The sequence below is a fragment of the Sinocyclocheilus rhinocerous genome, unplaced genomic scaffold (assembly GCF_001515625.1).
Source record: "Sinocyclocheilus rhinocerous isolate Xijiao unplaced genomic scaffold, SAMN03320098_v1.1 scaffold227, whole genome shotgun sequence".
In the NCBI taxonomy this organism is placed as follows: Eukaryota; Metazoa; Chordata; class Actinopteri; order Cypriniformes; family Cyprinidae; genus Sinocyclocheilus; species Sinocyclocheilus rhinocerous.
In genome coordinates this window covers 240,290-252,788 of record NW_015633170.1, presented here as the reverse complement: position 1 = coordinate 252,788, position 12,499 = coordinate 240,290, and the positions used below count along the sequence as shown (strand labels likewise).

Sequence of the window (12,499 nt, the reverse complement as noted above, 5' to 3'; positions counted from 1 at the left end):
ATCGGGAAAGGGGGGGGGGTGTCTTATAATCAGGGTCGTCTTATATTCGGGCCAATACGGTAATCATAAAAAAACACAAAAATATTAAGCAGAACAACCATCTTCAGCAATGCGTAATAATATTTCACAATATTACTGTTTTTACTATATTTTTGTTTTTACATTGTATCTTGGTAAGCAATTTTTTTTATTTTTTTATTTAAATTTCTTTCAAGAAATATTAAACATTTTTACTGACCCCAACATTTATTATTTTTTTTATTTTTTTATTCTGTTGATTTGATCTTAACTTGTATTGAACCCTGAATTTTCCTTTTAATCTAAACCAAACACCACACTGTAGCCATAAACTACTTAAATCATCTAGATTCAGTCTGTCATTTTACTGAATAGAAAGTGTTTGTGAGTCTGTACTGTAAATTCCTTATGTGTGCGATATATAAAAAAAGCTGTAACTGTTCTGTCCACTTTTACATCTGTATCTCTCGCCGCTGATGTTTTTTTTTAGCCCACTGACCTGTTGGCTTCTCTGTAGATCACCTCAGACTGTGAACACTCTCCTCTTCTACCTCTGTATTTCCTCATCAGCATCTCTATCTCACTCATACACGCACAGTCCACTGGGTAGCTAGGTCACATTTCGATCAGTTCGCCTCATGCAGAAGAGTTGTCTCCCTCTCTCTCTTCACTTACCCGTCTCCCTGTCGCTCATGATCTTTAGCTCCCGCGCAGCAGCCCCTCTGTAGGTGAAGATTAACCAAGGATACTCACAGATAGGTGATTCATAGGCGATACTCAGATATATGCATTTCAAAGTACAATTTTTGTTACACATGTTTTTATTAGTGTTTTATCTGCTGTTGTTGAGGTCCTGTAATACATCATTATTCAGATGTGCACCATGGTCAGTTCAGGTCATCGCATGCTGCTTTTTTATCATGTGTACAGCAGATGATGCCGCCTGATGTTGTTCAGATTGAATGTCTTGCTGTTTATGTTTTGGCAAATTCAGAAAAGGTCATGCAGACATGTGATGCTTAAAGTGGTTTATCTATGTTATAATCCAAAGATGTTTTGCTATTTTACTTATCATCCAGCTACTTTAGATCAAGATTACAAGCAATTTTTTAAAGCAGTTTTTGTATTATTTTCAAAGAAGGTAACAGTTTTTGAAAGAAATTTTATATAGATGTGTACTCATAAAATAGAAGTTATTATTTTCTTTTCTTCTGATTTGAATATTGTGAAGAAAAAAAAGATTATATACTGTATATACTATGTAAGATTTTATATACTAACCCCCGGTTTCACAGACAAGGCTTAAGCCTAGTCCCAGACTAAAATGCAAGTCCGAGCTGTTTCAACTGAAAGAAACTTGCACTGACTGATCTTAAAATATATCAGTGTCTTTGTTTGTCTCAAGATGCACACCAGTAATGTTTTTTTCTAAGGCACATTTATAAAAATTACTTAAATGTCCTAATTGAAGTTGAACTATGGCCTAATCCTGGTTTAGTCTAAGCCCTGTCTGTGAAACCAGCCCTTATATGTTATTGCCTACACATACAAAAAGTATTGTTAATTAAAAGTATTAAAGTTGCAATAATATATGAACTTAACCATAAACCTAGCTTAAACTTAAAACATATACAAAAATTAGAAATGTTGCCTTGGAAACTATTAAAATAAAGTGAAAAATTTAAAGTAAAGAAATTAAAATGAAAATGAAAAAGTGAAATAAAATAAAGCTAAACTAATAAAAATGACAAAATCATATACAAATTACTGAAACAAACTATTAAATGAAAACTGAAAATATAAAAATAAAATTAATTTAAAATATGAATAAGTATTGTAATACTAGAGTGCATCTGGAAAGTATTCACAGCGCTTGACTTTTTCCACTGTTTCAGTGGTTCTCAAACCTGTCCTGGAGTACCCCCAGCCCTGCACATTTTGTATGTCTCCCTCATCTATCACACCTGATTCAACTCATCAGCTCATTAGTGGAGACTGCAAGACCTGAAGTGGGTGTATCAGATATAAGCTGTGTCTCATTTAGAAGGCTGCCCCCTCCGGAGGTCGCATTCGAAGGCTGCATACGTTTTCCGCCTGTCCTACGAAGGCCGTCTCGTTTAATTCTAGGTTGAGGACACTTCATATATGCATCCTACAGAGGATGTGACCTCCAGAGGATTTGACCTCCGGAGGGCGCAGCCTTCTAAATGAGACACAGCTATAGAGAGACATACAAAATGTGCAGTGCTGGGTGGTACTTCATGGAGAGGTTTGAGAACCACTGCACTATTTGTTAGGTTACAGCCTTATTCCAAAATGGTTTAAATTCAATATTTTCCTCAAAATTCGACAAATACCCCATAATGCCAACGTGAAAGAAGTTTGTTTGAAATCTTTCAAATTTATAAAAATAAAAAATAAATAAATAAAAAAAACTCACATACATAAGCATTTACAGCCTTTGCTTAATACTTTGTTGAAGCACCTTTGGCACCAATTACAGCCTCAAGTCTTTTTGGGTATGATGCGACGAGCTTTGATAATCATCATTTGGCAATTATCTGCCGTACTTCTCGTCTCTTCACCTCTCAAGCTCTGTCAGGTTGGATGGGGACAGATGCACATTTTCAGGTTTCTCCAGAAATATTTGATTGGGTTCAATCCCAGGCTGTGGCTGGGCCACTCAAGGACATTCACAGAGTTGTCTATAAGCCACTCTTGCTGTGTGCTTAGGGTCATTGTCCTGTTGGAAGGTGAGCCTTCTGCCCAGTCTGAGGTTCCGAATGCTCTTGTTTTCATTAAGGCTATCTCAATATTTTCATCCATTGAGCTCTTCTTCTACTTTTATGAGTCCCTCAGTCCCTGCCGCTGGAAAAAAGCCCCACAGCATGAGGCTGCTACCAGCACACTTTACTTTTGGGATGGTACTCTGCAGGTGATGAGCAGTGCCCGATTTCCTTCAAACATGATGCTTGGAAATGAGGTTCATCAGACCAGAGAATCTTGTTTCTCTGAGTCTGAGGGTTTTTTTAGGTGCTTTTTTTTTCTAATAAGCAACTAGTAAAGAGACCCTAAAATAAAGTGTTACCAAAAATACAATAGATATCATGTAAATACCATCTACATAATGCACTCCATTGGTACATGTTACGTCCCATGTTAAAATTATGATGTGTTTTGGGTACGGTGTTTGTTTTTCCCTCCCTTTTTTTTCTCTTTGTCTTTACTTTCGTTTTCAGCAGGGAGACGCGGGTACCTGAGTGGTCTAATTCTCTGTCAATCATCAAGATGCTTAGTGACGACAACGCGCGGCTTCACCAATGAGGGCGCGCTATTTGATTATAAAGACTGCACCTGTGCGAGAAGCGAGAGGGCTCTTGCACGCTAGAGCACTCGTTTTGTTGTGATGGCACTTGCGTGCTTGTTTGTTTGTTTGTCCTGTACCATCTTGAGGTTTGAATACTGTTCGTGGTAAAGTCTGTGTTCTTTGATAACTTAGTGAACAATGGCCCATTCGATCTTTCTTCTCTTTGAGGTTTTCACCGTTTCTGTTACATGGTTGTTAAACCAATGTTACTAAACGGGGAAAGAGAAAAAGAACAGGTAAGATATCACGTGATATACATGTGCCACACTGAGTTTTCAATTGTGTATAGAACACTAGGTTAGTGACACGTGCCACCTGATTGTATTTAATTGGTTGGTAGTAAGAGTAGTTTATCTAGGGCGTCCTGGACGCTGAAGATTTTTTTTTCTATTTAGGGGTCTGTTTGTGAATATTGATGGTTGAGTTAGATTATAAGTTTTGTTTTTGTTCTTAGTAAGATTAGTTATGGTTTGTTTATTTTTTTGATTTGGCACGGTCTCGTTCTTCTCTCTTTTCCCCGTTTATTTTGTGAACCTTTTTGCTTGGTTACAAAGTGTATATAATTAGTAAATTATGTAAATAATATCCTGGGTTAACTTTTGTTCCCGTTTTGTCACTGTAATAAACAGACACTTTGCCGAATTCAGAATGTTTTGCGTGTGATCGTTTTCCAGTACACGTCCCGTGTTTTGATGTTGCATCCCTTATTTTCCCCTAGATTTAAAAGGGTTTGTAACATTAATGGGGGCTCGTCCGAGATTTATAACAGTTTGTTCCAAGTAAACACTGTTCATGTACTGGAAACTAAGTGATGGTACAGGTTACGGAGCGTTTGTATGTTGGAGTAAGGTTTAAATCTTGGATTGTTGCTTGTTGGATAAGAGTGATAATAATCATGACTTTGTTTAGTTTGCAAAACTTTATTGATAACCCGACTGCAGAGTTCCTTGATATATGTAGAAAGGATGATTTATTAGCTATTGCGAGTCATTTTCAAATTTCTATAGCGAGACAATCGCTTAAGAAGGAGATTAAAAATGTTGTGTGGAATCGTTTGCTTCAATTAAAAGTTCTGGTGTCGGATTCAGAGACGGAGTTAGTTGGTGCGGAAGGTGTTTCTAGCCCTGTTGCAACTGATAGGGATAATGCACGAAGCGGGCTGTTATCTGAAACTGGAGTGGAGGGTGAGGTTAATACAGTCCTGCCGCGGTTTGATCCGTTTTCACCGGTTTTCTCTGGGTCTAAGGAGGATGCGAGATTAAAGGTTCGGATAGCTCGTTTACAGATGGAAGCTCAGGAAAAAGCTGATACTCGACATGCTGAATTGGATTTGCGCCTTAAGATACGCACACTTGAGATTGAGGCTGAGAAACAAATTAAGATGCGACAGATGGAGCTGGAAGCCATGAAAATTGTTGGTAGTACAGCCGCGCAATCAGTTCCTTCTCAAGTTATGCCAGTTCCTTCTCCGGTTAGGCCAGTTCCCTCTCGAGTTGTGACTGACTCTTCACCGGTGGCTTCAAATTCAGTAGCGGGCACGTTTGATGTTGGTAAATATATTACGTTAGTACCTCATTTTAGGGAAACCGAGGTTGATTCCTATTTTAATGCCTTTGAACGTATCGCGACTTCGCTTTGTTGGCCAAAAGAAGTATGGACAATTTTACTTCAGTGCAAATTGGTAGGTAAGGCACAAGAGGTTTTCTCGACTCTACCTTTTGGAAGAGAGTTTAAAATATGACACCGTAAAGCTAGCCATTCTCTGTGCTTATGAATTGGTTCCTGAAGCCTATAGGCAGAGGTTTCGAAACCATAAAAAACATTCTAGTTCTACTTTTGTGGAGTTTGCCAGAGAGAAAAGTGCATTACTGGACAAATGGTGTAATACAAGTAAAATTGATGACTTGGCGTCGTTGAGAGAATTAATTCTGCTTGAAGATTTTAAAGGTTGTCTGCCAGAACGTGTTGTGATTTATTTGAATGAGCAAAAGGTGTCATCGCTGTCACATGCCGCTGTTTTAGCAGATGAATTTGTCCTTACACATAAGACGGTATTTTCTTCACGCACAGATAAGAGCACAGTTCGGCTTCCTCCTATATCTGATCAGTCTTCTCGATTGAAAGTTGTCCCTTCATCTAAAGACGTTCGGGAGTGCTTTTATTGTCATAAGCCGGGCCATTTAATTGCGGACTGTAATGCTTTAAAACGTAAACAGACACCGCAGCCTAAAAGTGTTGGCTTATTGAATGCTATGCGTCATGAAGAGCGTTTTATTTTCGAAGGGAAGGAGGATGCTCCTGATGTTAGTTACAAGCCTTTCGTGATGAAGGGGTTAATTTCCTTATCTGATGATGGGAATGAACAAAAAGAGGTACAGATATCAAGGGACACCGGAGCAAATCAATCTTTCGTTTTGTCGGATGTTTTATTATTGTCATCTGACTCATATTGTGGCTCAAGTGTCTTTGTCAGGGGCATTGAGATGGGAGTGGTTAAAGTTCCTTTACATCGCGTGTACATGAAGTGTGCGCTCGTTACAGGTTATGTGAAGGTCGGTGTACGTCCTTCGCTCCCGGTTAAGGGAGTAACTTTCATTTTGGGGAATGACCTAGCTGGGGGTAGAGTCATGCCCATGTTGGAGGTAACTGATACGCCGAAAATGAGTCTAGCCTCTGATGAGTTATCTAGAGTTTATCCAGATGTGTTTCCTGCGTGCGTAGTCACACGCGCACAGTCACGAGAAATTGTGGATGATGTTGATTTGACAGATACTTTCATAGTGCAGAATTTGGTCGGTGACGGTATGACAAAGACTAAGTCAGAGGTGGTTCAGAAACACGAGTCTAATTTAAAGTGCTCAGAAAAGGCGCTTGGTAGTGTTAATCTAAGGCTGCCTATAACTTGTGACAAAATTATTGCAGCACAAAAAGAAGATCAAACTTTAAGAAAATGTTTCTCTAACGTTGTTAGCCCTGATGCTGTTGAAAATAGAAACATTGCATATTTTTTAGAGGGTGGAATGTTGACGCGCAAGTGGAGTCCTGTGGTTGACGCAGACTTGGATTGGAGCGCAGTTTACCAAATTGTTGTTCCTAGTGAGTATCGTCAACATGTCCTATCATTGGCGCATTAACATGTACTGTCTGGTCATCTGGGAGTGACGAAGACATATAACCGCATTCTTGGACATTTTTTTTGGCCAGGATTAAAGCAAGATGTTGCTAGATTTTGTCGAATTTGCCACAACAGAAATCTTTAGCAACTGCTCAGTCTCAAATGAAGAAACGCTATGATGTTAAGGCTGTTTCTCGTTCTTTTCAACCTGGGGATGAGGTATTGGTGTTGTTGCCTATTCAGGGTTCTGCCTTATCAGCACGGTTCTCAGGACCATACGTTGTGTTGAAGAAAATTAGCGAGACTGATTATGTTATCCGAACTCCTGACCAAAAACGCCAGTCGCGCGTCTGTCATATCAATATGCTTAAGACTTACACCAGAGATAATTCACGGAACAGATCTACTGAGGAGACCATAGGGCCCATGGAATCTTCTGTGACTCTGACCTGTGAAGTACAATCAAACCTGGAGGATGAGGTTAGTGCAGATGATGACATAATCCTGCGAAATACTTTTCAACAGTGTGCCAAGTTGGAAAATTCTGAAATTTTGAAAAATTTGCCGACACATCTCTCTCATTTACCTGAAGATCAAAGGCAGGACATTGTTGGTGTTATTACTGGTTTTCCTTCTTTATTTGGAGATGTTCCGTCGCAAACTACTGTGTTGCAACACGATATTAATGTTGATGGTGCATCCCCTATTAAGCAACATGCATACCGGGTTAATGCTGTTAAGAGAACCATTATGAAGCAAGAAACTGAATATTTGTTGAAGAATGGGTTGGCTAAACATAGTAGTAGCCCTTGGAGTTCTCCTTGCCTTTTGGTGCACAAGCCAGACGGTTCGTTTCGTTTTTGCACCGACTACCGTCGTGTAAATGCAGTCACTGTACCAGACTGTTATCCATTACCCAGAATGGAAGACTGCATTGACAATTTGGGATCCGCCAAGTTTGTCAGCAAGTTGGATTTATTGAAAGGGTATTGGCAGGTCCCTTTAACTTCTCGCGCCTCTGACATCTCTGCTTTTGTAACGCCAGACTGTTTTATGCAATATCACGTGATGGCATTCGGGTTACGAAATGCACCTGCCACCTTTCAAAGATTAATCCAAACCGTGTTGGCTGGGGTTCCTAATTGTAATGCTTACTTGGATGATCTTGTACTGTATACAACCGAGTGGACCGAACATCTGAAACTCCTTTGCACAGTATTCGAACGTTTGGAGAAAGCTTCTTTAACTCTCAATTTATCTAAATGTGTCTTTGGTAAGGCAAGTGTAACCTACCTAGGAAAAGAAGTGGGAGAAGGCCAGGTAAAGCCTGTAGAAGCTAAAGTGGCTGCTATTGCAGATTTTCCTGTGCCTACTTCTAGGTGGGAGTTGAGATGTTTTCTGGGTATGGCAGGCTACTACCGTAGTTTTTGTAAAAACTTTTCTACGGTAGTTACCCCTTTGACCAGTCTACTGAGCCCAGCTAATTCTTTTATCTGGACTGAGGATTGCCAAAATGCATTTGAGGCAGTAAAAGCTATGTTATATAGTGCTCCTGTCTTGGCTGCCCCAAATTTTGAACGGTCTTTTAAATTGGAGGTGGATGCCAGTGCTGTGGGAGCTGGGGCAGTGCTTTTGCAGGAGGATGATTTGGGAGTAGATCATCCTGTTTGTTACTATTCGAAAAAGTTTAATAAACATCAACGGAATTATTCTGTCATTGAAAAAGAGACTTTGGCTTTGTTGCTGGCTCTGCAGTTCTTTGAAGTGTATCTGGGTTCTTCAAGTGCACCTATAGTTGCTTATACGGACCATAACCCTCTGGTTTTTCTAACTAGAATGTATAATAAGAATCAACGTCTTATGCGTTGGTCGTTGGTGGTTCAGGGCTATAACCTTGAAATTAAGCATAAAAAGGGCTCTGAGAATGTGCTAGCTGATGCTCTGTCTAGAGTGTAGCTTGGTTAATAAACATGGTATGTTTATTTTTTTTTATGGGGTGAAGTGTTACATCCCATGTTAAAATTATGATGTGTTTTGGGTACGGTGTTTGTTTTTCCCTCCCTTTTTTTTTCTCTTTGTCTTTACTTTCGTTTTCAGCAGGGAGACGCGGGTACCTGAGTGGTCTAATTCTCTGTCAATCATCAAGATGCTTAGTGACGACAACGCGCGGCTTCACCAATGAGGGCGCGCTATTTGATTATAAAGACTGCACCTGTGCGAGAAGCGGGAGTTCTCTTGCACGCTAGAGCACTCGTTTTGTTGTGATGGCACTTGCGTGCTTGTTTGTTTGTTTGTCCTGTACCATCTTGAGGTTTGAATACTGTTCGTGGTAAAGTCTGTGTTCTTTGATAACTTAGTGAACAATGGCCCATTCGATCTTTCTTCTCTTTGAGGTTTTCACCGTTTCGGTTACATGGTTGTTGAACCAATGTTACTAAACGGGGAAAGAGAAAAAGAACAGGTAAGATATCACGTGATATACATGTGCCACACTGAGTTTTCAATTGTGTATAGAACACTAGGTTAGTGACACGTGCCACCTGATTGTATTTAATTGGTTGGTAGTAAGAGTAGTTTATCTAGGGCGTCCTGGACGCTGAAGATTTTTTTTTCTATTTAGGGGTCTGTTTGTGAATATTGATGGTTGAGTTAGATTATAAGTTTTGTTTTTGTTCTTAGTAAGATTAGTTATGGTTTGTTTATTTTTTTGATTTGGCACGGTCTCGTTCTTCTCTCTTTTCCCCGTTTATTTTTGTGAATCTTTTTGCTTGGTTACAAAGTGTATATAATTAGTAAATTATGTAAATAATATCCTGGGTTAACTTTTGTTCCCGTTTTGTCACTGTAATAAACAGACACTTTGCCGAAGTCAGAATGTTTTGCGTGTGATCGTTTTCCAGTACACGTCCCGTGTTTTGATGTTGCACCCCTTATTTCCCCTAGACTTAAAAGGGTTTGTAACAATGCATCATTAGCAACTGTTTCTATGGGCCGCTATACGTAAGCCGTCCACCATATTGTAATGGTCAACTTGACGTCATTCACCATAGTATTCAATGAATATACGAAGATGCCACAATCCTGCACAGCCGATGGTCTGCGAACCTATAGTATGGTGAATGACGTCAAGTTGACCGTTCCAAGATGGCGGACGCATCTACGTGCTTAGAGAGGTCGAATGGAGAATCTACCTATACATATATATGGTACAACAATGAGCATGTTGTTATTGTTTACACGGTCGTCAAGGATACGCAGATCGAATGTGGGCAGCCATGCCATCGTTTTCAAAAGTCTCTGTTTTGGTCGGTTTACACTGAAACGCAACCCCAGACTTTTCAATCTAAAACGGTTTCAAAAATCTTGAGGTTTTTGAGGGTCGAAAACGCTGGACTAGTGTAAACAACAGGCGTAACCATAGCAAAAGTTATTCATTTTAAAATAAAATGCACTAGTGTAAACAGCCTGAAATCTTTGGATTTGATCTATATTTGAATCAGGCTAAAACAAAGCATTTGGTTTGGTTTGGTTGAGGTTTGTAAGATAGAAACAATCAGTAAATACATTTATTGAAATGTGTAGGTAAAGATACCAACCCATATATATTTCTTTATTTATATTTTATTGATATTTTGTGGTATCAATGAGTTATTTGTCTGGTTCATTGTTCTTTTTTCCTCCAGATTGTTTAGTGTTGTCTTGGAAATTCTGACCAAAGATGGGGAGAAGGAATCTGCTGGAAGCCACCCGTCCGTTCACGGCCATGGAGGGAAATCAGGAGGTTTTGATGTCAAAGCCCTCAGAGCCTTTCGAGTGCTGCGACCGCTTCGCCTGGTCTCAGGAGTGCCCAGTGAGTTAAAAAAAACCTTCGTCATTAGCAGCTACTAATAATACATAATGGTAGTCCCTATTTCTTACAGTCTTCAATTATAGTGAGTACACTGAAAATTTAATTTAACTGGTTTTCTAGAAGTCAAAAATATTATTTAACTTCACTGAACCTACCAATATACAATAATCTACACAAACAAACATAATTTTTATGGGTTAAATCAGGTAGAAATGACTCTTTAAGGTAACAGTTGTAGGTTGCCACTTTTTACAGTATATATACTGTAATTTCGCTAATATTGTGACATTGTTATTTTAGTATCATTGATAACTATTATTTTTTATTTAATTTAATTTTGTATTTTTTGTTTTTACTTTAGTTTTAGTCATTTGTGTTGTGTGTTTTCATCATTTAATTGTTTTTGATTATTATTATTTTTTTAAAATATGTCTATAGGTTGTATTAATAATTTTTAATAATTAATAATTTTTATTATTACTTTAAGTTAAACTAAAAAAAGAGAAACTGACCTTTGTCAGACTCCTTGTGCATACAAAAATCTCACTGGATTATTACAATTATTTATTTTAATTAACATTTATTTTGTTTCAAGTGACAGAAATGTTTTTATGGTTTTAGTTTTAGTTAATGATAAAAGCTTTGAGTGACATAGGCCTAAATTTAGTGGATTAGCAAGGTAAAAACCATTTTGTAGGGAAAAAAATAAGTTCAATAAAGGTCAGGTGAAGCTGATTACATATTCAAGGCTTAGTCGACTAGTCGTTCAGACAGCCCATGACTATTCGTTTTACTAGAAATATGTATAGTAGTTTTGCACAACACTAATCATGAGGCACTTTGACAGCATCCCCTTCTGAGTCCCCAGAGAGCGCCAGACCCCTGCTGAGGGGTGGATGTTGGGTGAGAGATGATGGCACATGACGCGGCCATATGGCAGGAAAAGTGCAGCATTCCTTACTGCATCCCCTCAGGAACGTTCTCTGAGAACAAGCTGTCAAACTCAATGCCCTAAAGACACTAGTGTGTGTCTGTGTGTATGCACTCTGAGTTAGATGTGAAAGTTTGGACTTAAATGCACCCAAGTGAACACTCGGTCGATGTGAATGTGTCAATTTGTGTGTGTGTGTGTACATGCGTTTTTATGTAGTTTTGCATATACCTAGGTTTACAGGTGGTGCTGAACTCCATCATTAAAGCCATGGTTCCTCTCCTCCACATCGCCCTGCTGGTTCTGTTCGTCATCATCATCTATGCCATCATCGGTTTGGAGCTTTTCATTGGAAAAATGCACGCTACCTGTTACTTTCAAGGGACAGGTGTGTTTAACCTCTATGGCAACATAAATTCTGTTACAGTACTGTTCAAAAGTTTGGGGTTGGTAAGATTTAAAAAAAAAAGTTTTTGAAAGAAGTCTTTTGCTCACAAATTCTGCATTTATTTGATCAAAAATGCAGTAAAAACTAGGGCTGCCCTCGACTAAAGATTTTTCTGGTCGACTAATAGTCGTTCATTTGAAGCATTAGTCAACTAATCGCACATTTATCAATAAACCATTTAAATCATTATAATAAGCCTTTAATTGCCCACATAGCCTAATAAGCACTCAAGCACACGCATAAAGCTTGCCACAGCGCACTGGCAGAAGTAATGATTATGAATGTGTCAAGTAAGAACAGTAAGGAGGCTGCATTAACATTTTAATAATGTATTGATACATTAGTGCTTTCTTTGGTTTTAGATTAAGAGATGAAGTCGGCGACACTGACTCGTCATCCCCGCATTAGTGATGCGCCTGTGTGCATGTTTCACACGGATTACATAATCTGAGAATATTGTTTTCCATTTGAATTGGTTCATTTGAAAGTAGACATTTTGCTCTCTATAGATATGTTTTCATATCTGTAAGGCAAATATACACAGAGTTTTGGAGTTTCGCGCTCAAGTTCACAGAGACCAAGACGGCAGAAAGCGCATCCTGTTTGCTTTCATTATTTTAAAAAGCGTGTTTTGTTGTTATTGTAAATGCACACCAATAAACGTAGAGTCTTTACAGATTCAAAAGGTGTATTACTCTTATCTGTATGACCAAAAATGACTATTGAGTGTTTTAAGAGCAAGTGAGCGCACCGGCGCCTCCATCTGTCCT

At 38.8% G+C, this 12,499-nt stretch overlaps 1 protein-coding gene across 3 annotated transcripts in view; it reads left to right on the top strand.

The window, feature by feature from the left end:
• The window catches only part of cacna1da (calcium channel, voltage-dependent, L type, alpha 1D subunit, a), a 134,511-nt gene that overhangs the window by 42,509 nt on the left and 79,503 nt on the right, over nt 1-12,499 (top strand). For all 3 annotated transcript variants that reach the window (XM_016556394.1, XM_016556393.1, XM_016556391.1), the window contains exons 5-6: nt 10,184-10,350; nt 11,517-11,669. In XM_016556394.1, coding sequence (XP_016411880.1) covers nt 10,184-10,350; nt 11,517-11,669 — 320 coding nt within the window. The remainder of the gene's footprint in view (nt 1-10,183; nt 10,351-11,516; nt 11,670-12,499) is intronic.